Below are 25,723 nucleotides of genomic sequence, written 5' to 3'. Positions count from 1 at the left end.
CAAATGGATTCAAGCGAATCTCCATGTTATTCAGTGGTTGCAAACCAAACTGATTCAAATCAATTTGAATGTGATGCTAATTCAAATGATTCAAATTTGATTCGAATTTGAAAAGATTAGTGCGAATTCCGTGCACATCCCTGGCACCCACCAAAATTCCCTCTTCTGAGGAACTATAAAGCCCTGCAGCAAAAATAGCAGAGTCCTGTGCCACTTTGAAGACCAACAGATTCTTCATGGCCCAAATCCACCTTAATTATATTCTCGTTAACTGTTCCTTCATGGTCAATACATGCATTGATACATGCATGGATGTCCCTTAAATCACTCATCTTCAACACTCCCAGATGGATGTGTGAAAAGTCTCCACTGATCCACTGAAGCAGGTTGTGCTTGAGTAGACTCTTGGTGACAATTTGGTCCATGACATTCCAGTATCTGGGTATCTCCCTGTTAAACCGCTGACAAATTAGCTAATAAGAAAACTCCTAAACCTGACCTGTTAGATAGCCTGGATCTAAGGCATTGCATGTTTATCTCACCTAGAATATTAGGTTTGCTGCAACACAGCTATAGTTCTGTGGTCCAGTTTTATAGTTCCTCAGAGGAAGGAATTCAGCATCTGTTGAACCTCTCTTTTTGAAGCAGCTGTGAAAATACAAGGAGTTGCGTCCTCCGCAGCGCCCCCTTTCGTTTTATTTCCCCTTCTGTAGGAAGAATGAGCTTTGTTCTGAGCAGCTGGTCTTGTAGTAGCAAGCATGACTTGTCCCCTTAGCTAAGCAGGGTCCACCCTGGCTTGCATTTGGATGGGATACTACATCTGTGAGCACGGTAAGATCTTCCCCTTAGGGGATGGAGCGGCTCTGGGAAGAGCATTTAGGTTTCAAGTTCCCTCCCTGGCAGCCTCTCCAAGATCGGGTTGAGAGAGACTCCTGCCTGCAACCTTGGAGAAGCTGCTGCCAGTCTGAGTAGACAATCCTGAGCTAGATGGACCCAGGGTGGGACTCAAAATATAGCAGCTTCCTGTGTCCCACACTACTGCTTGCTGTACACCTCTCTCTCTCACTCTCCCTTCCAGCGACACACTTGTCTGCTTGGTCAACCCCTCCCGAATCTCATTCTCTCCCACTGTCTCTCCCGTCAAGCATCAACAGCAGAGCTGCTCAGGGCTGGCAGGGAGAGTGCAATGCCGACCAGAGACCAGAGACCTAATACGGCAAGCAATAGCACATGCCAGCCCCGAGAGACAGCATGCTCCTGGAAGACGATTCCTTGGAATCCGCGCCAACCCCCCCTTGGCAGGCGTCTCCTCTCGCCTCCCCGCGGGGCCAAACCGGTCCGGTCTGTTGGGGTTTTGTGATTATTAACAAAGCAGCAAGGAGGCTAGCACTCATAGGAACAGAGGAAGCTGCTTTATACAGAGTCAGACCCTTGGTCCATTTAGCTCAGTATTGTCTACCCAGACTGGCAGCGGCTTCTCCAAGGATGCAGGCAGGAGTCTCTCTCAGCCTGATCTTGGAGATGCTGCCAGGGAGGGAACTTGGGACCTAGATGCTCTTCCCAGAGCGGCTCCATCCCTTAAGGGGAAGATCTTACAGTGCTCACACTTCTAGTCTCCCATTCAAATGCAACCAGGGTGGACCCTGCTTACCTCAGAGGACAAGTCATGCTTGCTACCAGCAGACCAGCTCTCCTCTCCTCAGACAGGCTCTCCTTTCCTCACTAGCTCTCCTCTCCTCACTAGCTCTCCTCTCCTTGTTCGTTGGAAACAAACTCGCCCAATCTGTGTCGGTGTCCTCTTTTTGTGCTAGGTACCGCTTTAAGGACCACCTTAAGTGGCGCAGCAGGGAAAAGCTTGACTAACAAGAGCTCCCTGACAGCTCACATGGAGTAAATCTGGCCGATATGTGAACACGTACAGGACCTCCATTCCGGAGGATATGCAAACAAAAAAGCCGGGTGTGAAAAACGTCTTTTGAGAACTTGGGTTAAAAAGTGGTATATAAATATTCCTCATAGTCGTAGTATTTATTTGTGAATTGTGCCCTGACTGAGCATGCTCATTTCCAACTCTGCTGCCTTAATAGCATGTGTGATGTAGTGGTTAGAGTGTCGGACTAGGACCCCGGGAGACCCGAGTTCAAATCCCCATTCAGCCATGAAACTCACTGGGTTACTCTGGGCCAGTCATGTATCTCTTGGCCTAACCTACACCACCGGGTTGTTGTGAGAATAAACAGAACCATGCGCCTCGGAGGAAAAGCGGGAGATAAATGTAATAAATAAATAAATAAATCGGCTGCCTACCTTCTCTTTGGAGAAAGGGAGCAAAAAAACGACACCTCACGTGATTCAAGCAACTTCAAGAAGTAGTTTGCAGAGAGCATTAATTAATTAATTAGTTAATTAATTAATTAATTAATTAATTTTTTACATTTCATATCCTGCTCTTCTTCCAAGGAGCACAGAGCAGTATACTACATACTTAAATTATGCAAGGAAGCTTAAAAAAAAACATAAGTTGCAGTGACAAATGAAGAGCAGCGAAATCAGGAGATGCAATTTTGAGATGTCAGAGGAGAAACACCTTCAAAACAAACCAAGTGGTGTGTTGGTACCTCACCCTCTAACAAGGAACCTCTCTGGTGAAGATGGATGTCTAAACCATTGCTACAAATTGGCCGCAAACCAGAATGTGATACTCTGGTATGAAGTGGGTTTTATAGTTTGCATTTAAGTGTAGTTTACTTAAATGTTGATGGAAACAGCTGTGGTGTGTACATCTCTCCTTTGTCCAAAATTAACGCCTGATTTGGGGAATGCAACTGCGACTGTGCTTGTGCCTAGATTAATGGGGTTTTCTTGTCACTGAGCACAGCTGTGTTTAGGACTGGGGCCGCCAAGTCGAAAACAGCTTGGCCCCTGAGAACACTGCAGAAGACCATGGAGACTCACAGATCTCTGTCGGATTCTCTCATTCATTTCCCCTTGGAAAAGTGATGTGTTCCATTCAGATGCAGAAGCCAGCCTGGAATCCATGAGCCGACATTCCGAAGCTCTCTCGGCTTCCTATTGCTTTCCAGCCTAGCTGCTCAACAGCAGCAAAATGCCTCCGTTCAGGCAAGTCACATTTGAAACGTAAACAGCAGGGGGAGCAGTCTTGTGGAAACGAACCACCCGGAAAAAAAACACAGCAACTTTCTTACGCCGGAGATACGACGTCCTAGCTCTGTATCGCAGAGCTGTATCGATTAAATTCTGAATCGATTAAATTCGAAACGAGGCATTGGAAATGTGAATGGCACCCTGCTGTCTGCGTAGGGGCTGCGGTGTCACAGCACAGGAAGTGTGGAAGCACACTTCTGAGATCCGACGTGACCCCATTGCAGGTTCTAATCTGGAAAGCACCCAGTAAAGCCATTTTCTCTGTGTGCTTGCCTGTACGTTTGCAACCCACACCCAAATATAATCCACAGCTGCAACTATGCATTGCCCACAGGTATATACACAGAAATATGGCATTCCTGTCCTGCTAGAACCTTCCTCCCTAGCCTCCTAGAATTTTCCACACAGGGCTTTTAAAGCCCTTTAACTCGCATCTCCTCCGGAATGGAGGGGGTTCATCCACATATCGGCAAGATTTACCCCGAAGTCCCTGCGAGTTATCAGGTTCACACACAATTTGGGTTTTTCACTGCGCCTTCGAGTATAACCTGATTTATATCCAGGATATAAAACAAACTACCATTGGCGTCAGATTTTTGGGATACCGAGTTCTCATTAAAGCCTCCCAGTAAATTCTCGGTAAAGTCTGCTGTGTGCAAAAGTGCCTGGGGCATAGTGTTCCCAACAGTCTCGTATTATATGGGAAGTCCCATATTGGAGGCAAAAAAATCTCGTGTCCCAAATGGGATGCTGTTTTTCCCGTATTATTGGCAGAGCCTGGGGCTGTCTTTCATCCCTCAATGCATTTGCATTTAACCCTTTGAAGTCTGGGTGAAGTCCATAAAGGTAAAGTGTGCTGTCGAATCGGTGTCGACTCGTGGTGACCACAGAGCCATATGGTTGTCTTTGGTAGAATACAGGAGGGGTGGACCATTGCCTCCTCCTGCTCAGTATGAGATGATGTTTGTTTTGTTGTTTTAACAAATGCATGGCTACTCAGGCTTCTAGGATGACCCCACCCACAGATGACACTGCCCCCAAGACACGCCCCCCCCCATGTCCCGTATTCAAGCAGTGGAATGTTGGCAACCCTACTGGGAAGGAGCCGATTCCGCTGCAGAGTGGCTAGCAGAATGGGAGGCAAGAGAGTGAATTGGGGCATCCCTAGATGGCGATTTTACTTTGATTAACCAATGGAAGGGCAAGTATGAGTTCACATATTATCCAGCTTTAAGTCAAAGTTCCTGCAAGCTATCGGGGAGCACCCCATACATGATTCATGGGTTTTCATAGTTCATTGGAGCTTAGCCTGATTTACACCCAAGGTAAAAAAAAATCTGCTTTTTGTGTCATTTTTTAGGCAAATTCAAAATATCCATAACTTTCAGTACTTTGCTCCTCTTGAAGCTTGCTGCCTGAGAAAGCTCCTGGCACTGCGCATTTTTCAGACAGCAGGCTGTACCGTGAGTTTATTGCGTAGCTTTACTGAGAGTTTGAAGCTGCCCCCCCCCCCAAAAAACCCAATGAAAAAAGTGGATTTTTTCACCCTGGATATAAATCGGGCTACTCTCGAATGTACGAGGAAAAACCCGAATTGTTTTAACGTGCGATGAAAACCCCGAATTGTTTTAACATGCGATGAAAAACCCGAATTGTTTTAACATGCGATGAAAAACCCGAATCGTGTCTGGTGTGCTTCCCAATAGCTCACAGGGACTTCGTGGTAAATCTGGCTGATACATGAATGCACTCCAGGAGATGTGAGCTGAAAGCCAGGTGTGAAAAATGCCCTGGAGTTGGGGAGGTATGCAGGCGAGCAGAGTGAGATGGCACAGGATGGGACCAGCTGCCCCCAGTCAACTTGTAGGGGTCAGAAGGGGCAGGAAGTGTATTGGTGCATCTATTGGCACCTTAGAACAAAAGGTGTTTAACCCATTAAACTCACGGATTCATTTACTGGCCACTGGAACCAACACACCACACAACTTCGCCTCGTAGTTGTGGGTGTGGGCGAGAGTTGAATTTGGGCAATCCCAAAAATTCAACTCCAGTTGCACTTTTTTTTTTTTTGGCGATTGCACTTGTGCAACTGTGCAAGCACAACGTTACAAGGTGGACATAAAGCTGTGCGCTACAATTCTCTCAAAAACAATCTCGTCTCGGTGCTCTGCGAATAAATTGATGTGCTTCTACTTGGAGGCTTTTTAGCCTACTTTCCAATAGGCTTATGAGATCACCCGGTATTCTGTGTGTGTGTCCATCCATGTGTGTGTGTGTGTGTTTGTGTGTGTGTTTGTGTGTGTGTGTGTGTGTCCCACCCCATCAACTTTGGAATACCTGAACCGATATGTACCAAATCCGATACAGTTGTAGGGACACACAGGGACACCTGAACACCGTGGTTTGTGGTGATGTCACGCACCCCCAATTCCAAATTTAAGAGAATGCCTTCTTCTTCATCAACCCCACTCCCTCTTCATCTGAGGGAGTGGGGTTCATCTGAGATCATCTGAGGAGGTCCGGTTGTGGTAGCCACAGGCTCGGTTGGTGCCAACTTGAAGCCAGGCCTTTTCTAGAGTTGCCCCGGGACTCTGGAAAGTGCTTCCTAATGAAATTAGAGTTTCCCCTTCTCTAAATGTTTTTAGGAAGGACCTGAAAACATAACTTTGAGTTTATAGTTTTAAAGCTTCGGCTGGAGCTGCCAGACTGTGGGGCTCCTTGCTGGTGAGGGGAGGGGGGACCCCCATAATGTACCATGCATCCACACAGTGCGTTATCTGTGGGGCAGGGCAATACGTCCTGGCAGCCCGACCCTCCGAGCTACTGGCAGAAGCCGGCAATCATCTGGGCGGCCGATCCAGCCACCCAGCAACAAGAGGATCATCTGTGGGGGAGGTAAGCTTTTCAAGGCTTCCTCCACTCACCCCTTCTTCTCACACGGATCGTGGGAAAGGGCTCTTTGTCTAGCAACTGGCTGTTTCAGACTTTGGGGGATGCTGCACCCTAGTGCTAATGTCCACAATTGCATGTTGGGGATGCGAAAGAAACAGCTCTGCCTGAAACCGATTGTCTATACTGAGTGGACAGTTTCTGTCTGTGCCCACAGAGAGATCTGCAGCTGTGGTTTTATTTGTGTGTTTGTTTATTTGGTCCATTGATATCCCAACTCAGAAAGAAAGAAAGAAAGAAAGAAAGAGAGGAAGGAAGGAAGGAAGGAAGGAAGGAAGGAAGGAAGGAAGGAAGGAAAAGAGAAAGAAAGAGAGAGGGGGAGGGAGGAAAAGAAAAAGAAACAAAGAGAGAGAAGAGAGGAATGAAAATGAAAAAGAAGGAAGGGAGGAAGAAGGTGGGGGGATTGAGGGAGAAAGAAAGAGGGAGGGAGGAAGAGAAAAAGGAAGCAAAGAGAGAGAGGAAAGAAGGAAGGAAAAGAGAAAGAAAGAGAGGGGGAGAGGGAGGGAGGGAAAGAAAAAGAAAGAAAGAGAGAGAAGAAAGGAAAGAAACTGAAACTGCAACTGAGAAGGAAGGAAGGAAGGAAGGGGGGGATTGAGGAAGGAAGGAAGGAAGGAAGAGGGAGGGAGGAAGAGAAAAAGAAAGAAAGAAAGAAAGAAAGAAAGAAAGAAAGAAAGAAAGAAAGAAAGAAAGAAAGAAAGAGAAGAATGAAACTGAAACTGAAACTGAGAAGGAAGGAAGGAAGGAAGGGGGGATTGAGGAAGGAAGGAAGGAAGAGGGAGGGAGGAAGAGAAAAAGAAAGAAAGAAAGAAAGAAAGAAAGAAAGAAAGAAAGAGAAGAATGAAATTGAAACTGAAACTGAAACTGAGAAGGAAGGAAGGGGGGGATTGAGGAAGGAAGGAAGGAAGAGGGAGGGAGGAAGAGAAAAAGAAAGAAAGAAAGAAAGAAAGAAAGAAAGAAAAAAAGAAAGAAAGAGAGAAGAGAAGAATGAAACTGAAACTGAAACTGAAACTGAGAAGGAAGGAAGGAAGGAAGGAAGGAAGGAAAGGAAGGAATCTGATTATGCCACAGAGATTCCTGGCTTCACATTCCACCATCTTGTGACTGTTTCTCTGGACCCAGTCCCACTCTCTGCAGCAAAACCTGTTCATGGTCTTTGGGCAACTGTTCTTTCGGCACCCTCCTGTTGGAGAAAAAAAGGGCAAACAAATGTCAGCACTTTCCAACACCCTAATGCAGAGAATTCCAAGAAGTATGGCTTCAATAACGCCAGGCAGGGGGGCTTCAAACGGCAGGCAAGGGGGCGTGCCTTCATGTGCTCATGCCCAGAGGTGCGCCTTGGTAATGATGGATCCTGGACCGAAAGGCCCTTTGCACCCCACCCTGTTGCCGCTGCTGCCCAGGCCTGTGGGGGAATTGTGAACCAGAATTCCAGTCCAAAGGGCTCCGGTGGACATGCCAAAAGCATCTGGTGGGCCACTGTGGGAAACAGGGTGGACTAGATAGGCCTTCTTGGGCCTGATCCAGCAGGGCTCTTCTCATGTAGTTAAAAGAAAGGGGCTGTGCCAGGGTGTTTTCCCCACAGCAGGCAAGTTGACTGCGAGGCTTCACTGCGAGTTCGAAGTAGCCCCCCCCAACTTTCACAAAAAGGTTTCCCCTCCTACCTTGCCTCCACACAACTGAAAACTGGGAGCACACGCAGCCCCTAAACCCAGGTAGAACACCATGAGGCTCTCCACATGAACAGTGTGGAAGTCCGGATGGGGTTAGGCAGGGAGCGCCGGTCAAGCAAGCCCACCCTGGGCGGCCAGATCGGCTGCCCACATGATTACTGGCTCCGTCATGGAGCCAGTAGAGGCAGCGGGGATCGGGGCCACCTGTCCCCCTGAAGTCCCAGCATGCCCTGCGCAAGTGCACGGGGAATGCTGTGGGGGGGGGACCCCCAACACCGGGAGGCTTGTTGGAGGCAGAGCCACACTGTGCCGCATCACGATCGAACCAACGGAGTTAGCAGAGCACTCGCTCCACTAACCTCTTTTAACGGTGGGGGCATTGAAGGAGGTTTGCTGCTGGGAGCCGCACAGCTCCCGTTGAGGCACATGACCTCCCCAAAGCGGGCTGGGCTCCCTTTGCCCGCTTTGGGGAGGTTGTGAGAATAGCCTCCGTTTTTGGCTGTGTGAATGACCTTCAGGAGTAGCAGCTCAATCAGCTTGTCTTCTTCTGCACAATCAATTGGACAATCTGGACAATCAATCTGGCCAATCAATCAATCAATCAATCAATCTGGACAATCAACTGGACAATCAATTGTGTTCTTCTGGACAATCAGTTTGCCTTCTGGACAAGACATGGCAACTCACCCATTCTCCACGTCTTCGATGGTGTCCGGAAGGGGCGTGTTGAGTGTCTCTGGCAGCAGGAAGGCCGCAGTCCCAGACAGGATCGGGGCTATCCCATATACGAGCGGTGGGAGGTACGGCCGATATTCCCCCATCATTCTCACCATGGGGGCCACGATCCCTCCCACACGGGCCAAGGTGCTGCCCATCCCCATCCCAGTCTGCCTGCAAATGTAGAAAACAACTTTCAGACCAGAACTGTAAAAATCAAGTGCGGAGGCGAAGGCGACGGATATTTATACACTGCTTTTCGATGGAGGTTCCTAACGCTGTTGACATAGAGAAATAAAAATAAACTAGCTGGGTGCCGGCTTCTTCTTTTCCCCGCCCACCGGCTTCTTTTCCTGCCCGCTGCCGCCACTGCTTTCAGGCTGGCTGCCGCTGCTGCCACCATTTTCTCCCCCTCACACACACATGTGGCTATTGGGCACCTCTCCGAACTCTCGCGAGTGCTGCCACACACATGGGATTAGCCACGGGTGTGTCTTAGAGCAGGGGTTCTCAGCATTGGGTCTCCGGATGTTATTGGACTTCAACTCCCATAATCCCCTGCCCCAGTGGCCTTTGGCTGGGAATTGTGGGAGTTGAAGTCCAATTACATCTGGGGACCCAACCTTGAGAATCCCAGCCTTAGAGAATTATATATAAAGATGGCTCCCTGTCCCCAAAGGGCTCACAATCTAAAAAGAAACAGCAGAGAGACACCAGCGACTGTCACTGGAGGGATGCAGTGTTGGGGACGGATAGGGCCAGTTGCTCTCCCCCTGCTCAGTAAAGAGAACCACCCCTTTCAAAAAGGCGCCTCTTGGCTCAGTTTGCAGGGTTGCAAGTGTTGGTATCTCCTGGCCTTTTAAAGAGCAACAAATCAATTTGGGGGAGGCAGGAACCTTTCTCCACCCGCTCTTCTCCGGCGGCTGAATTCCTCAGGGAGATTGCTTGGGAGTGCGTCACACATGCCTTATTATACACAATAGCGCAATAACTCACCGCTGAATGCGTGCCCAAGCACCATGGCCGTTAATGGCTTTGAGGTGGCACGAGGTCATTTGGAGACCAGAGGGAGGGTTAGGAGCACCTTCGTAGTGACCCCACAGTGACCCCTTATGCTGCTGCTCTGTTAGTCACAAAACAGCCCTGTCAGCAACTCAGCAAGACCTCAGGTAGGCTGACATCAGGCCCCTTTCAGACATAACACAGAACCCCTCCTCCATGCAGAAGGTTCCCTCCCTGGCAGCATCTCCAAGACAGGGCGGAGAGCAACTCCTGTCTGCAACCTCGGAGAAGCTGCTGCCAGCCTGTGTTGACAATACTAAGCTAGATGGACCAAGGGTCATACTCCAGTATATGGCAGCTTCCGAGGTTCCTATGTAAGTTTAATTAATTTATTAAAAACATTAATTTTGTTACTCCCAAATTCTTTGGGAATCCCTCCCTTTTTCGTTTTGGCTTTTGGGTGGCGTGACATACCTGATCACCGTTGGGTAGAGCTCACCCGTGTAGAGATAGAGGCAATTGAAGGATGAGGCCAGACATCCCTTTCCAAGCACTGCTAGGCATGTCCTCAGGGTCTGTAGATCTTGAGGGCGGGGGAGTTGCCAAAGAAAGGCAAGAGACACAAAGGGTTCATTGTAAGGTTTACTCTTCAATTTCCTCTTCTCTGTAAGCCGCTTTGGCAAAAGTGGTCTATAAACATTTGTCGTATTCGTATTCAATGCTCCCAATTTATGGTCATGAGATGTTTCAGCCATGTTGGCATTTCACCATGCTAGCCTGCCATTTACGTGGGATGGGTAATCTAGAAATTGATCAAGGGTTGCCAATCTCGGTTAAATGTTGGGTTTGCCGACCCAACATTGGGTCAACCCAACATTGGATCAACACAAAGGAACCCTAGTCAGGGCTTCTGAGGAAGATCTTGAAGATGTGGTAGTCTGGACTCAGACTGTTTTGGCATCTAGAGGATGCTTAAGGTGCAACTCAGAGATTGTATGCTGCTCTTTGCACTATCGGTGATTTCAAGTAGTGATAAAAGAGTTCATTTGAGCACACAACACATAGCAGGATGCTGGAGACCATCATTCTATAAAGAACTTGTGATCAGCAGCACTCTTTGGACCGGACCTCCGCCCCGAAGTCCGTTCCTCAGAGCTCCAGGGGGACCTCTTCCAAATGAGGAGGGAGGAGGAAGAAGGAAGGAGGAGGGAGAGGGAGGGACCTCCTCTAAATGAGGAGGGAGGAGGGAGAGGGAGGGACCTCCTCCAAATGAGGAGGGAGGAGGGAGCCTCCACATGCAGCCCTGTCATGGCCTATCTCCAGTTGCGCAGTCAGGCAGTAGGTCTGGCCAGCCTCTCCTGGCTGCTGGCGACGCTCGCGCCTGCGCAGTATGGCCCGCGAGCATCGCAAGCTTGTGATGGCACATATTTGCACCGCTTGTTCCTGTGCAGTATGACTGGCGAGCGTCGCAAATACATTACACCCGGGCTTGTGATGCTTGCAAGTTGTTCTGTGCAGGCGCGAGCATCAGAAACCCATGAGTTCACCAGCTTGTGACACTCTCATGCACAAGATCACAAGCATCGCTGCCAAGCCCGGTCAGGCCCAGCCTGGCCAGGATCGGTGGCTTAGCTGCCACTGCCACAGACCCCCGCTTGGAGGCCTGCTCGGTTCTGTGAGCACGGCAGGGGTGGGTGAGGCATTGGGCTACAGGGAGGCCCCCGCCAGCCCCAGGATATGAATGAGAGACTAGAAGTGTGAGCACTGGAAGAGATTCCCTTTAAGGGATGGAGCCGCTCTGGGAAGAGCAGAAGGTTCCAAGTTCCCTCCCTGGCAACATCTCCAAGATAGGGCTGAGAGAGATTCCTGCCTGCAACCTTGGAGAAGCCACTGCCAGTCTGTGTAGACCATGGATTCTCAGTGTTGGGCCCCCAGATGTTATTGGCCTTCAACTCCCATCATCCCCAACCAAAGGCCCCTGGGGCTGGGGATCATGGGAGTTGAAGTCCAAGAACATCTGGGGACCCAACGTTGAGAATCCCTGGTGTAGACAATACTGAGCTAAATGGACCAATGGACCGACGCAGTAAATGTCAGCTTCTACTATGATACTGGAAGCTGAAAGTCAGTGGGAGGTACCTTCTGAATCTTTTTTTTAAAATGCCCCCCCCCGTAGATTTGCATGAAGTGGGGAAGAGGTTTGAGAATTGGGGTGGAGGGCTCATGGGTGGGAGGGGGCCTCCCAAGCCCTCTAGGCCTGGATCTCAAAAGATGCCTAGGTGCCCCACTGTGTGCGATTTCTCTTTCTGTGCTAAGCGTCCATAGAGTTCACCACTGTAGACTCACCCGAGGGCACAAATATATTGGCTAGAATGGCCAAGCCAGCCAAGATGACAGAAGAAGCCTGAGTGGTCCGCCGTCCAATGTAGCTCATGCTAATGGCGGCCCCCAACTTGGCTGGGATGTCAATCGTCCCAAACGCCACTTGGATGAGGTAGATGCTGAAGCCGAAGTTCTGGAGGTCCATGGCGAGGCCATAGTAAGCGAAACTAGTCGCAAACCTGAAAGGGGGGTTTCAGGAGGAGGGAGGGAGGAAGAAAGAAAGGCAATGGGTATGGTGGCACCCTCAGATGAACCTCCCCTGAAGATCGCAATAGGCGGAGGGGTTCATTATGAAGAAGGCATTTTCTTAAATACCCGGAGCCTGAGCTATTAAAGGCTTTATAGGTAATAACCAGCACTTTGTATTTTGCCTAGAAACCTACTGGTAGGCAGTGTAAACTGGAGTAATATGGTCTCTTCAGGACATCCTGGAGACCAATCTGGCAGCAGCATTCTGCACCAATTGCAGAGTCTGGACTATGTACAAAGGCAGCCCCATGTAGAGTGCATTGCAGTAGTCAAGCCTGGAGGTTACCAGCATGTGCACCAGTGTCTTAAGGTCACTCACTTCCAGGAAAGGGAGCAGTTGGCAAACCCCGAAGCTGATAGAAAGCACTGCTGGCCACCTCCTCTACCTGAGATATCAGAGAGAGGCTTGGGTCCAGAAGTGCTCCTGAACTGCGAACCTGTTCCTCCTGGGGGAATGTAAACTCATCCAGAACAGGCAGATCTATCGCAACCGCCCTGAGCCATTCTGGAAGGGTGGTATAGAAATCAAATAGATAAATAAATTTCCCGAACTGTGGCTTCCTACAATGAGCGCCTCCATCTTGTTTGGATTCCATCTCAGTTTGTTATCCCTCATCCAGCTCATTACCGCCTCGAGGCAGGCATTTAGGGAAGTTATGCCATTGCCTGATGAAGCTGACATGGAGTAATACATTTGGGTGTCATCTGGGTACTCCAACAACATTAATTGTGTTAAGGTTTTCATTTCTATTTTAATTTGTTTATGTTGCTGTAAACTGCCCAGAGGCGGATGTTTGGAGTACAAATATAATCAATCAATCAAACAACAAATAAACAAATAAACAAAAATTAAATTAAATTAAATTAAATTAAATTAAATTAAATTAAATTAAATAATTCTAAGCTCCACAGACTTTTGATAGAAGTGGCGGTGTTTGCGTTTGCACAAGTGCCCTCTTGCACAAGCACAAAAATTGAGCAATACTGTGTATTTTCAATCATGGCCAATAAAGTAATAACAATGGCCAATAACAATTGGCCAATAATGCCATGCTGTCCTGTCCGGCAACTCCACTCGTTCAACAGTTGCACACTTGGCCAATTGCACAGTTATCCGAAAACCAAGGTTCCAGCCCTCATGGCTGCATTCGGGTATTTGAATTTTAGGAGGAACGAGAAGTAACAAAGTATACCAAACACTGGAAATACAACAGGAGATCCGGCGCACAGTGGGTGTGCGGACCAAGCTGACGGGCGTGTGGGATGTCTGTGAAAGCTCCATCTCCTTCTGCATGTTAGATTTCAATACCTGCAGAAAGACAAGCGGGAAAGGTCCATGGACAAGATCCATGGACAAGATCACTATTGCCAATTCTGAACTGAACTAATCAGCCATTTTACTCCATTTTTACTCCTACAGGCAAACCTTGTTACCTACGGATCCAGCATCCATGGTTTCACATATCCACAGTTGGGGAACTGACACCCAACCTCGTCAGACATGGTGGGAGGGTTATTTCTGTATCTGTGGGTTGGGGATGGCTGGAAATGACCTCAGAGGTCATTTCCGGCCACCATTTTGACCGCGGGAGTCATTTTGTGCCTCGTATCATTTTTTACAAACCCTTTTCTGTGGAAAAAAGACTCCGGCCTGCAACCTTGAAGAAGCTGCTGCCAGTCTGTGTCGACAATACTGAACTAGGTGGAACAACGGTCTGACTCGGTATATGGCAGCGTCCTGTGTTTCTATGTCCCTAATGATGTGTCTCGCTTATTAGTGAGGTTAATTTTAATGTAATAGTGTGCCGAAAATTTACCTTGCCCTCCACACACCCAACAACCACACATAGAGGCTATTCTCATGATGGGGGCAAACCGGGCTAAAGAAGCCCCGCCCGGTCTTTCCCCATCGTGAGAACCAGTGGGTGAGCCCGGTGGTTCTCTGGTGGCTAGCCCGCCAAAGTAGCCCTCCTCTTAGCCCAGGTTAGCAGAGCGAGTGCTCTGCTAACCCGGGTTTTTGGATCGTGTGCTGCCGTGGCACGGCTCCGCTCCACGACAACACATGAGGAGACCCTCCTCTGGTAGGCTTCAAGCAGCCTCCCAGGCTTGCGGGTGTGTGTGTGTCTCTCCATGATGCCCTGCGCGCTCGCGTGGGGCATCCTGGAATTTCTGGGGGTCGTGCGGCCCCCGATCCCTGCCACCCCTGCTGGCTCCGTGACGGATCCGGCAGTCGTGTGGGGAGCCAATCTGGCCACTCACTGCGATCGTCTGCTCGTCTGCGGGGAGAGCGGGCTAAGCCCACTGTCCCTACAGAATCCTCTCAGGTGCTTCACACCGATGCGTGTGAAGCGCCTCATAGTTGGTTCTGTAGCACACTTGGGGGGAGGGGGGGAGGTTGATCATTGGGGCTCCGGTGGGCACCAGTCCCCCAGAGCTCCTGGGTGAGTGGTGGGCGATCCGCTCGCCAAGTGAAGGGTGAGTGATCATCTGTGGGGAAGATCAGGCAGAGCTGGGAGGAGCTCTTCTCACTGATCGTGAGAAGAGCTTCCCTGAGGTAATTCGTGCAATCAAAAACTGAGTTCGGCCCGGGTTCGGGAGCTCTGTGTGCTCCCGGGTCTTGATTGTGTGGAAGCAAGGTAGGAGGAACATCAGGGTAGAAGTGATTGTGTGGCGGCGAGGTTGGAGAATCACCTGGGTAGCTTTTCCTTCTACCTTGCTTCCACACCAGGGGCGTATCTAGGGTAGGGCAGGCAGGGCATATGCCCTGGGCGCCACTTGAAGGGGGGCGCCATTTTTAAAAATGAAATAAAAAATAAATAATGGCCCCCGAAAACAAAATGGCCACCATGCATGCTCAAATGGCCTCTGTGAGGCCCTAGGCCATGCCAGGCCTCGCAGAAGCCAATTGAGCATGAGTGGTATATCAGCAACTATTGAAATATAATGCTGTGAGCCACAATACTAGAGATAGTATTAAAGGAAACCAAACTATTAATGCTGAGTTTGTCTTTGAATCAGTGTGAAATCCTTAATATTAAGGCCCACTGGGAGTTTCTTGCTCTCTTTCTCTCATTTTAACTGTCTTTCTGAAATACTAGAATATATTCCAAGCACAGTTTGGCACAGTTTACTGACACAGTTTACTCTGCATATCCTTTAATTATTTTCAGAATATCTGGGAAAAGTCAAATTCTCCATTTATTTTTAAAACTTATGTAATAGTGATGCTACAGTGCATAGTATAAAATTAGACAGGCACTTCTGTTTAGTTTTCCAAGTACACCTCCACATAGTATTTGGGTATTTCATGAGCCCCAGCATACTGAAATTTGTAATTTTCCAGCATTTTTTAGTCTGGCTATGTCCACTGCTAAATAGTTTTTGAAATATTAAAAGATTAACGGGCTTGACTTGTATTTTTCAGCTGATATTATAGTAAAGTAATCTGAAAGATGGGTGTCAGATGTTTGGACAGGGGGCTCAATTTCAGTACTTGCCCTAGGCGCTGTTTTCCCTAGATACGCCTCTGTTCCACACCATCACTTCTCCCCAAATTTTCCTCCTACTTTGCTTCTGCACAATGAAGCCCTTGCGGCATTTCACACGCGGTCTGAAGCGCCGAGAGGAGGTTTGTGGCGGTAGCGGGTTGGACCCGCTCTCCCCGCAGATGATCGCTCACCCGTCGCCGGGCGGATCACCTTCCCAGACAAACCGCAGCTGGACTCTGGTGCTCCTGAGCACAGCCGTGGCTTACTCGCCAGTTCTGGGGGGGGGGCAGTAATGCATCACGTGAGTGTGCGGTGCATTTCGAGGATCCACCCCCCGCCTTGAAGTGCATCCGCTGAGGTTGCAAGCAGCCGTGGCTGACACACGACCAGAAAAACGAGGTTAACGGAGCTCTCGATCGGTCGACCTCGTTTAAGGGGGTGAGTAAACTGCACAGAGACGTAAGTTGTGGGCGGTATAAAAATATGTTAAATAAATAAATAAATAAATAGGTGGGCTTGCCGCTGTGGGGCATTCATGTGTGGGGGGTATGTCTGCGGCTGCGAGCAGACACGCGATCCGTAAACCCATTCTTTGGGCACACTCGTGCCCAAAACCTGGTTTAAGCGGCTGGCTTCGTAAGCGGGCCGAGCTGCTGCCGGGAGCCACACCGTTTCCATTGCTGCATACGAGCGGCAGAAACCAGGCTGGGCTTCCTTAGCTTGGTTTCTGCTGCTTGTGAGAATCGCCTCCACTTCCCCCTCCGGTTCACTACCCCTACCTTGCTTCTGCACAACCCAAACTGGGAGCACACACAGTTCTTGATCGTGTGAGTGATCTCAACGTCCGTTTCTGAGCTGACACACACAAGTCACGGAGTACGGCCACCCCTTGCCTCTCACCTCGGCGCTGAGTTTCTGTCCTTCTTCCTTCTTCCCATTGATCTCCGCGACTTTCCTGAGGACCTCCACAGCCTGGTCAGTTTTGCCGGCAAGGACCAGCCAACGGGCAGATTCGGCAAACCACCTATGCGAAAGAACCCAAGCTCAGGCAAAGACTCATACAATGCTCTCCTGCTAACAGAGCACCTTGTTAAAGAGGTGATTCTCTTTTTGGAGCAGGGGCCTGTGAATGCAGACTAGAGGTTCTGCAGCGAGGAAGCCCTTAGTGCAGAACCCTCAGGAGGGAAGCAGGGTTTCTTGGCAGGAATGAATTATTCCGACCGAGCACGTGTATGTCCAGGGGTGGAGAAATCTTGGCTCAGCTTATCAGCCAGACAAAATACATTACTCGTCAAGCTATGTTGGTCCTTTGCTCATCAGGACTTTTTTCACTCGCCGGGCTTCATTTTCCACTCGTCACAGACTAGCAGACTGGTGGGTTTCTGCAGCCCTGGGTATGCATGTCCACTTAGCCTTGAGCAATTCATTCCATTTTTCTTGGAACAAGGAAACCTACAGTTCCCCAGATTGCTCAACACCACTTTAGGAAATATCATTGCTCCTTCACCCCCATTAGAGATGTGCACGGAAACGGTACGGCGCTCCTTTTCTGGAGTGCCGAACCGGTCCGATCACCTGCCGTTTGAGCCGGTTCGAAGGGTGGGGGTTGCTTTTAAGGAACAGCGAAGGTTCTTCCTACCTGTCCCTCCCTGCCCCGCTGCTTTCCCCCCTCTTTAAACCACGTGGCACAGGACGTGGACGTGGACTTTAAAGCTTGCTTAAACCACGGGACGGGACTGCAGTTCTCGGCTTGCAGCCCCATTCAGTGTCGTCACGCTCATGGCCGATGTGTGTGCCGTGTTCCCACCCTCCTGGGAGTGCACGGAACCGGGTCCATGCACACCCCTATCCCCCATAGCCTCTCCTCTGCCCCGGTCCTTTTTTCAGTCAGTGGCCATATGTCTTCTAGCTTCTCCCCACAGCCACAGGGTTGGAAACGTGCTTTAAATACAAAAAAAGGAAGGAGCTGGGATTCTCCTAATTCTGCACCGAGTGTAAAGCTCAGCACTGGTGCCCTGTGGTGGTTCTCTTTCTTGAGCAGGGTGGGAGAGCAACTGGCCCTCTCCATCCCCAGCACAGCATCCCTCCAGTGGCTGTTGCTGGGGGCTGCCTGTCTTTCTTAGATTGTGAGCCCTTTGGGGACACTGAGCCATTTTATTTATTTATTTATATTGATGTAAACCACTCGGGGGATTTTGGTTGAAAAGATAGCTCACCAAGAGTAGAGGAAGAAGGCAAAGAAGGGCATCGAAGCAGCAAATTGCAGCCACCGCCAGTCTGGGAGGACATAGGCTAGCCCCGGAAGGAGGATTTGCCCAAACGTTGCACTGTATCCCACCGCAGTTCCAGCGACAGTACGGACATTGGTCGGCACCCACTCGAGGACTGAGGGAAACGAGAAGAGGCGACTTAGAAGCGCTCGCCGGCTGCACAGCCAATTCCCCTCGTAGAAGAGCCAAGCAATTTAGGACTGGCAAAAGGAAGGACTGTTTCCCCACAATGCATAATCAGCCTATGGAACTCTCTGCCACAAGATGTGGTGGCAGACCACAGCCTGGGTGGCTGGGTGGCTTTAAGAGGGGCCAGGATGGCTTTCTTCTAGATAAAGTCATGGAGGACAGGTCGATCAATGTCTACGGGGCTAGGGGAGAGAGGGCCGGTATTTCCCCCTCTCCCCAGTGGCCCCTGGGAGTGAGGGAGATAATGAAGAAAATAGGGAGGGGACAGACATCGGAAGAAGCTACTTTATACTGAGTCAGACCCTTGCTCCATCTAGCTCAGCATTGTCTACCCAGACTGGCAGCGGCTTCTCCAAGGTTGCAGGCAGGAAACTCTCTCAGCCCTTTCTTGGAGATGCTGCCAGGGAGGGAACTTGGAACCTTCTGCATGCAAGCAGGCAGATGCTCTTCCCAGAGTGGGAAGGGGAATATCTGACAGTGCTCCCACATACAGAAGCTATTTTCACGACCTGGAGAAATCGGGCGAAGGAAGCCTAGCTCGATTCCTCCGGGTTTTCTGCTGCCACGGGATCCACGCAGCTACGGGCAGCAAACTGCCCAAAGTACCCCTCCCCTTAAACGAGGTCAGCGGAGCGAGCGCTCGGCTAACCTTACTTGGTCGATCATGTGCTGCTGCATAATCAGCTAAGCCCCCAATCGCTGCACTAACCCAAATGGTGCTTCACACCAATTGCGTGAAGTGCCTCATAGTCTCCCATTCAAATGAAAACCAGGGCAGACCCTGCTTAGCAAAGGGGACAATTCATGCTTGGTAGCACAAGACCAGCTCAACAGCTCAATGTTGTCCAACATTATAGGTGTTCAGGAAGATACAACAGTATATAGTGATCAAAGTGCATTTGAGAGGAACATTGGAACATAGGAAGCTGCCATATACTGAGTCAGACCATAGGTCCATCTAGCTCAGTATTGTCAACAGAGACTGGCAGTGGCTTCTCCAAGGCTGCAGACAGAAATCTCTCACAGCCCTATCTTGGAGATGCTGCCAGGGAGGGAACTGGGAACCTTCAGCTCTTCCCAGAGTGGCTCCATCCCTTAAGGGGAATCTCTTGCAATGCTCACACATCAAGTCTCCCATTCAGATGCAACCAGGGCAGACCCTGCTTAGCTAAGGGGACGAGTCGTGCTTGCTACCACAAGACCAGCTCTCCTCTCCAGGAGAGTGCTCAGGAACATATGACAATATATTGATCAAAGAAGCAAGATGTCACAACATTGGACTTGGCAAACTCCTGGTCAACCTCATTGCCACTCTAGATTGTCGATTTGCAAAACGGGTCTCATATCTGTGGGGTTGGCATGCTGGAACTCACCTTTCAAATGCTGAAATGTCCACGTTCTAATTTGTGCATTTTCTTTTCCTGTCCTAATTGTGGCCTCATTAAATTGGCTCTTCAGCTCTTACCTAGAGACATGCAGTTCAGGATAATCCCAGACAGCGCCATGCCAACCAGGAAACGGAACACACAATAGGCCATGAAGCTTGGGGAAAAAGCTGTACATAAGCCCATCACAGCCATCTGCAGATAGGACCAGCTTAAAACTGCTTTCCGTCCAAACCTAAGACACAGAATTGTGCTTGAGCATTACGGTTGATACAAAGCCAAAGCAAACTACAATTCCCATCATCCTTGGCCCACCTCAGGCTGCACAGCTGTGTCTGTGTCCAGCCTTTGGCAAACTATGAGGGTATGAGTTCTGGTTCAATTTCTTATTCCCAAATATTACTCCATGTATGTACACACATAAACATTGTCACACACACAAACCCCTGGGCAAAATTTTGTGTCTTCCAGGTCACAAACTGCCATAAGTCACAAACTGTCACAAGTTTGAGGTTTGGACTAAATTACGTGTGTGTGTGTGTGTAGGGCTGTGCATGAAGCACAAAACATCGTTTGGTTCAAATTTGAATCAATTCAAACCGAACCGCGTCACTCTGAACTGGTTCAGTCGAACCAACCAGCCGGTCTGGTCTGTTTCATCGAACCAGTTCAGCAGTTTGGGCAGCCAATATATTTGTAAAGGGGAATCTGGTGAGGGTGGCCTCTCTCGCCACCCCCACCTGGCCACCCCTTACTATGGCGGAACCAGTTCACCCGAACCGGGCCTGTTTCGGTCCGGTCCAAAATCGAACATTCAAAACGGTTCTGCAACGAACCATTCATGCACACCCCTAGAACACTGGGCCCAGCAAAGAGTTGTACTCTCCTGCCTTCTCCAGGATATGGAACAAATCCTCTGGAATGGAACTTGATAGCCCATAGGAAGCTGCCTTCTACGGAATCAGACCAGTGAGCCAGTCTATTGTGATATACATCCCATCAAGATTGTTGGGAGTTGGAGTCCTGCCATAGCTGCACAGTCTGAGGTCAGCCACCTCTGAGCTAGAGAAAGGCTGCTCAACTTTGGTCCTACTGGAAGTGTTGGACCACAACTCCCATCATCCCAAGCCATAGAGGACAATAGTCAGGTATCATGGGAGTTGAAGTATTTAGAACTGGGAGGTAGGGTACCAGGTTTTTTTGTATGAATCTGAGTGTAGGCCACACCACGGTCTTCAGAGCAGTGGGGAAAGACCCCAGGTACGTCCAGATCTCCATTACAACCACTAAGCTAACCAGGTGTCCTTGTGCCTGTGCCATGCTGAGTTTAAGAGTGACATTGTGAGTTTAGATTTATTTATTTATTTATTGAGTACATTTATATACCGCCCCATACAAAAAGTCCTTGGGTGGTTCAAAACATAAAACCAATCAAAACATTAACACAAATTGGTTTTTGAAAGTGTGGGACTATGCTTAAATTTCAAAAGTCTCGGCTTATGTACATGGTATATCTACTGAAACATTCATGTCTGTCTGGGAATGCTTTATAGATTATAATATCCATTACGGTCAAACGTTCCCATTTTCTGGATTTGATTGATAGTGTTTTCGATATGTAATTTACAAGAAGCTGATTAGATTTTACAACTCTCTAAGAGTCTGAATTTCTTTTGCTTTGTCTTGTTCTAGATATCTTTTCTTTACTGATGCAATTAATTAGAAAAATGATGTTTTTCATTATGAAAAATGATTTGTTTTCTATTGTATTTATGGTGATTTGTCTCTTTTCCTTTGGTTTACTTCTTAATAAAAATTCTTATTAAAAAAACCAAACATTAACACAAATAAAACAATTTAAAATACAATTAAAAAACCTCTAAAACCGAAGCTTTAAAACTATAAACTAAAAGCCTAACTAAACAGGAATGTTTTTTAGGTCCTTCTTAAAAACATTCAGAGAAGGGGAAACTCTAATTTAGTTAGGAAGCGCGTTCCAAAGTCTCGGGGCAACTCTAGAAACGGCCTGGTCTTGAGTCAACACCAATCGAGCCGGTGGCGACTCTCAGTTCCCTGCCTTGCCCTCCCAACCCCACCAGGACCTGACCACCCTGGACCCTTCTCACCCCTGCCACCCCCTGCAGGGAACGGAAGCCCCACAGGAAAGATGCCATGCTCTCCTCTGGACTCCACAGGGCCACACAGGCGACCAGGTAACCCGACACATCCGATTCGGACAGGAGAGCGAGGCGAGGGGAAGCAGAACCATACGTCCATTGGACTCGTGCATCACGTGTGAATGCAGCCAATGAAAGCGAGAAACCTGCCACATTATGTTGGTGGCAGGTATGCCCCAGGCCTACAGATAGCTCCATAGCCAATTGGCCAGACGCATACCTGTAAAACTGTCCCAAATCTTGCATCCATCTAGACCAAGAACGTATAATACAGTGAATCCAGTTCACCACCTACCTGTCAGCTAAGCTTCCAAACACCAGAGCGCCCACCAACACTCCCCCCATGTAAATGGACTGGGCGATCTGTCTCCGGGTCCGCAGACGACACACCAGGTCCCACTGCACGTGTCGGAAAAGGGAAAGATGGAGAAATGAGAATTAATACAGCCATGTTGCTTGTTAAAATTGCTTGCTATAAGGTTCCACATGGAGGAGCTCCAGTTCAATTGATAGCCCGATACAAAAAAAAAAAAAAGCGATGCCGTGTCGGTTGTTCTGGGATGGAGAGGAGAGCTGGTCTGGTGGTAGCAAGCATGACTTGTCCCCATAGCTAAGCAGGGTCTGCCCTGGTTGCATATGAATGGGAGACTTGATGTGTGAGCACTGCAAGATATTCCCCTCAGGGGATGAAGCTGCTCTGGGAAGAGCAGAAGGTTCCAAGTTCCCTCCCTGGCAGCATCTCCAAGATAGGGCTGAGAGAGATTCCTGCCTGCAACCTTGGAGAAGCCGCTGCCAGTCTGTGAAGACGACACACCAGGTCCCACCTGAGCTAGATAGACCAAGGGTCTGACTCAATATATGGCAGCTTCCTATGTTCCTATGATGAGAGATTTAAGCATGGTACATGGCCCCATTCTCCAAGAGTTCTGTGTGTATTTGGAAACTGTCTTTAAGTTGCTCACTTTTAAACAAATATTTACCAAGAGATGTGCATATTCTAGGATTCTAAAGCCATGCATCTTTCCAATAACTGGTCAGATTTTGGCTGCGACAGTGTAGTCATTAAAAGCCAAATAAAAGATATAAATAATGTTGTGCCAAACAACCCCTCATCATTTGTTTGTTTTTTAAAGTCTGGCCCCAGAAGGTCGCATTGCACTCTTCCAAACCTCTGAAACCTGAGACACACCCTACATACCTAATAGGTCTCGAATTGAATGAGGGGGAAGTGAAACCCATTCCGCAAAAGTAGGAAAAGCTGTCTCTAGCAATCAGATGGAAGTCCTAAAAGGTTGGAGAGCGAGTCCGAAGTTGCTTTCCAGATTTTGACCTTATGAAGCTTTGTGGTCCTTCACACAATCAAAAATTATGTTCTACTTGGGTGTGGGAGCTGTGTGTGCTCCCAATTTTTGATTATGTGGAAGCAAAGTAAGAGGAAATCCTGGGTAGAAGTGATTGTGTGGGAGCAAGGTAGGAGGAAAAGCTACCCAGATTCCCCCCCCCTTGCTTCCACACAATCACTTCTACCCCGGTTTCCCTCCTGCCTTGCTTCCACACAATGAGGCTCTACACACGACCCATGTGTAGAGCCTGGGAGGGTTCTGCGGGGATCGAGGGCTTAGCCCACTCTCCCCGCAGACAAGCAGACGCTTGTTGCTGGGCGGCTGGATCAGCCGCCCACACAACTACTGGTTCTGTCACGCAGCCGGTAGCGGCTGCAGAGATTGGGGGCCACCCGGGTTTTCCTCCTGCCCAAGTTTCCCTCCTACCTTACTTCCACACAACCGAAAATTGGGAGCACACACAGCTCCCAAACCTGGGTAGAACACAGTTGTATGAATGACCTCCCTATCTATTGAGTCAGACCCATCCAGCTCATTACTGTCCACAGTGAAAAGCAGAGGCTGTCCTGGATTTCAGACAGCATTCTTTCCCAGCCCTACCTGGAGAGTAAGGTTTACCTTTGGTCCATCTGCATATAAAGCATCCTCCTGACGTATATGTTACAGTTGGTCCAGCTCTGTATTTTCTACCCCACAGTGGCAGAAGCCTGCCCCCCTGGTCTTTCTCCCAGGTCTACCTAGAGATGGCTGGGATATTTAGCTTGGGACCCCTTGCCCCAACATCTGCTCACCTCCATGATGATGGTGTTGGCAAAGACGCTTCTGTCGTAGACCCATCCATCATGACAATCCTCAGTCTCCGCCTGGGAATTGTTGGTGGCGTTGGAGCCGAGGAGATGCAAATGAGGAGTGACGAACCGGCGACATTTCTCCAGCTTCCCCGACCCGTCTTTCGGGATGGACAGCTCCAGGAGGTCCTCTTCAGCTGTCAACGTCTCAGTCCTGTTCTGATCTGTGCCGTTGCCGACCACCCTGATCCGGCAATGGTGGTCAGGAATGGCAGCGGAGAAGTTCTGCAGTAAGTTGTGGATGGCCGTCAGGAGAACGGGGATCACCAGCAGGACCACCTGGAGGATCTGGAAGCGTCCCATCCCCCCGATCCGGTCAAGGAGTTCGGCAAATGTCATGGTCAACGGGGCTGCTCGGCTCGGAGCAGGAAGGGTGTCAAAGGAGCGGTGCGTTTCAGGAACTTTCAAGAGTATTCCTGAACACAGGCCAACCGCATAGAGGCCCTCCCTATGTCCCCTGTGAAGTTTCCTCTCATGAATACAGGGTCAAGATCTTTGGAGCCGGCTCCGTGGCGAACTCCATTCTAACTCCAGCTGAAAACACTGCTTGGGGTGGGGTGGGGGGACGGAGAAACCGATTGCATGAACTTATGTCAACTTTACGATATATCCTCAAGGAGCTGGAAACTTCGCGGGGCGTTTGGCCTGCTGCATGAAAACATGAATGGGCTGGTTGCGGGGGGGGGGGGGAGGTGAACTCGGTGGGATTACACAAGCCCTAATCATTTTCCTTGGGTTAATGCTCTAATGAGGCTTTGAAGGATTAACTCAAAAGGGAGGGGAGGGGGACAAAATGTGGGCATTCAGTAAATGTGGGGCAGAGTGCGGCAGGGAACAAGTATCCGTCTGAGGAAAGAAGGAAGGCGGGCGGGTTGGCTGCGTTTTCTTGGCTAAAGGAAACACGGCTTTTTCTTGCTTGCTCCGTTCTCACACTCTTCTTAAAAGGAAAGGAAACTGCTGGGAATTGTAACCCCCAGACAGCTTTTTAGATAGATTCTTGTGTTGATTTGATAAAATTATTTTAAAAAAAACATTATTATTATTATTTTTTAAAAAGGTCTTTCATCCTTCTGGAAGAATCTCCAAATTGTCTACTGAGAAGCCTCACCTTTAAGCAGTAAAGGCTCCTAGGGAAAATTTTGCAGCACACGCCCAATGTCTGAGAGAACATCATCTACAGCAGAGGTTCTCAACATTGGGGCCCCAGATGTTATTGGACTTCAACTCCCATAATCCCCAGCCCCAGTGGCCTTTGGTTAGGGATTATGGGAGTTAAAGTCCAATAACATCTGGGAACCCAACGCTGAGAATCCCTGCTCTACCGTACATATGAGAACATCATCTAACTGAACAAAGAGACACCTTTTAAAGTGGTGATTCTCTTCTCTTTAGCAGGGGGAGAGCAACTGGCTCTATCCGGCCCCAGCAAAACATCCCTCCAGTGGCTGTTGCTGGTATCTGCCTTATGTTTCTTTTTAGTGAGCCTTTTGAGGACAGGGGACCCTTTCATTTGTGTTTTGTTTATTTTTCTATGTAAACTGCTATGTAAACTTTGGTTGAAGGAGTGATAAATAAATATTAGTAGTAGTAGTAGCAGCAGCAGCATTCAAGATGATGTTTTGCAACTCCTACATTGGACCACACACAGTGGATACCCAGTTTTATTGTGATAAGAGAGCCAGCGTGGTGTAGTGGTTAGAGCGCTGGACTAGGACCGGGGAGACCTGAGTTCCAATCCTCATTCAGCCCTGAGACTAGCTGGGTGACTCTGGGCCAGTCACTTCTCTCTCAGCCTAACCTACTTCACAGGGTTGTTGTGAGGAGGAACTTAAGTATGTAGTCCACCACTCTGGGTTCCTTGGAGGAAGAGTGGGATATAAAAAATGTGT

At 49.0% G+C, this 25,723-nt stretch overlaps 1 protein-coding gene across 1 annotated transcript; it reads right to left on the bottom strand.

Moving 5' to 3' along the window:
• Window positions 1-6,295: 6,295 nt before the first annotated feature.
• Window positions 6,296-24,449, bottom strand: LOC128336910 (solute carrier family 22 member 6-A-like). Its single transcript, XM_053277207.1, has 10 exons — window positions 23,778-24,449; window positions 21,939-22,042; window positions 19,547-19,701; window positions 17,839-18,007; window positions 16,523-16,646; window positions 13,328-13,443; window positions 11,850-12,064; window positions 9,978-10,086; window positions 8,472-8,675; window positions 6,296-7,294 (listed from the first exon to the last, which is right to left on the bottom strand). The coding sequence occupies exons 1-10, from the start codon at window positions 24,171-24,173 to the stop codon at window positions 7,195-7,197; spliced, it is 1,692 nt and encodes a 563-aa protein (XP_053133182.1). The 5' UTR covers window positions 24,174-24,449; the 3' UTR covers window positions 6,296-7,194.
• Between the last annotated feature and the right edge of the window lie 1,274 nt (window positions 24,450-25,723).

The sequence above is a fragment of the Hemicordylus capensis genome, chromosome 14 (genome assembly GCF_027244095.1).
Source record: "Hemicordylus capensis ecotype Gifberg chromosome 14, rHemCap1.1.pri, whole genome shotgun sequence".
In the NCBI taxonomy this organism is placed as follows: domain Eukaryota; kingdom Metazoa; phylum Chordata; class Lepidosauria; order Squamata; family Cordylidae; genus Hemicordylus; species Hemicordylus capensis.
This window is presented reverse-complemented; position numbering and strand designations above follow the sequence as displayed.

Bases quoted from the DNA above. Each gene is read 5' to 3' on its own strand.
- LOC128336910 (XM_053277207.1), bottom strand. From the start codon at position 24,173: ATGACATTTGCCGAACTCCTTGACCGGATCGGGGGGATGGGACGCTTC. The intron at 18,008-19,546 runs GTAAGAGCTGAA...CGTTTCCCTCAG, and splicing joins CCTGAACTGCATGTCTCTAG to TCCTCGAGTGGGTGCCGACC. The intron at 16,647-17,838 runs GTGAGCTATCTT...TCTTTCGCATAG, and splicing joins GCCTTCTTCCTCTACTCTTG to GTGGTTTGCCGAATCTGCCC.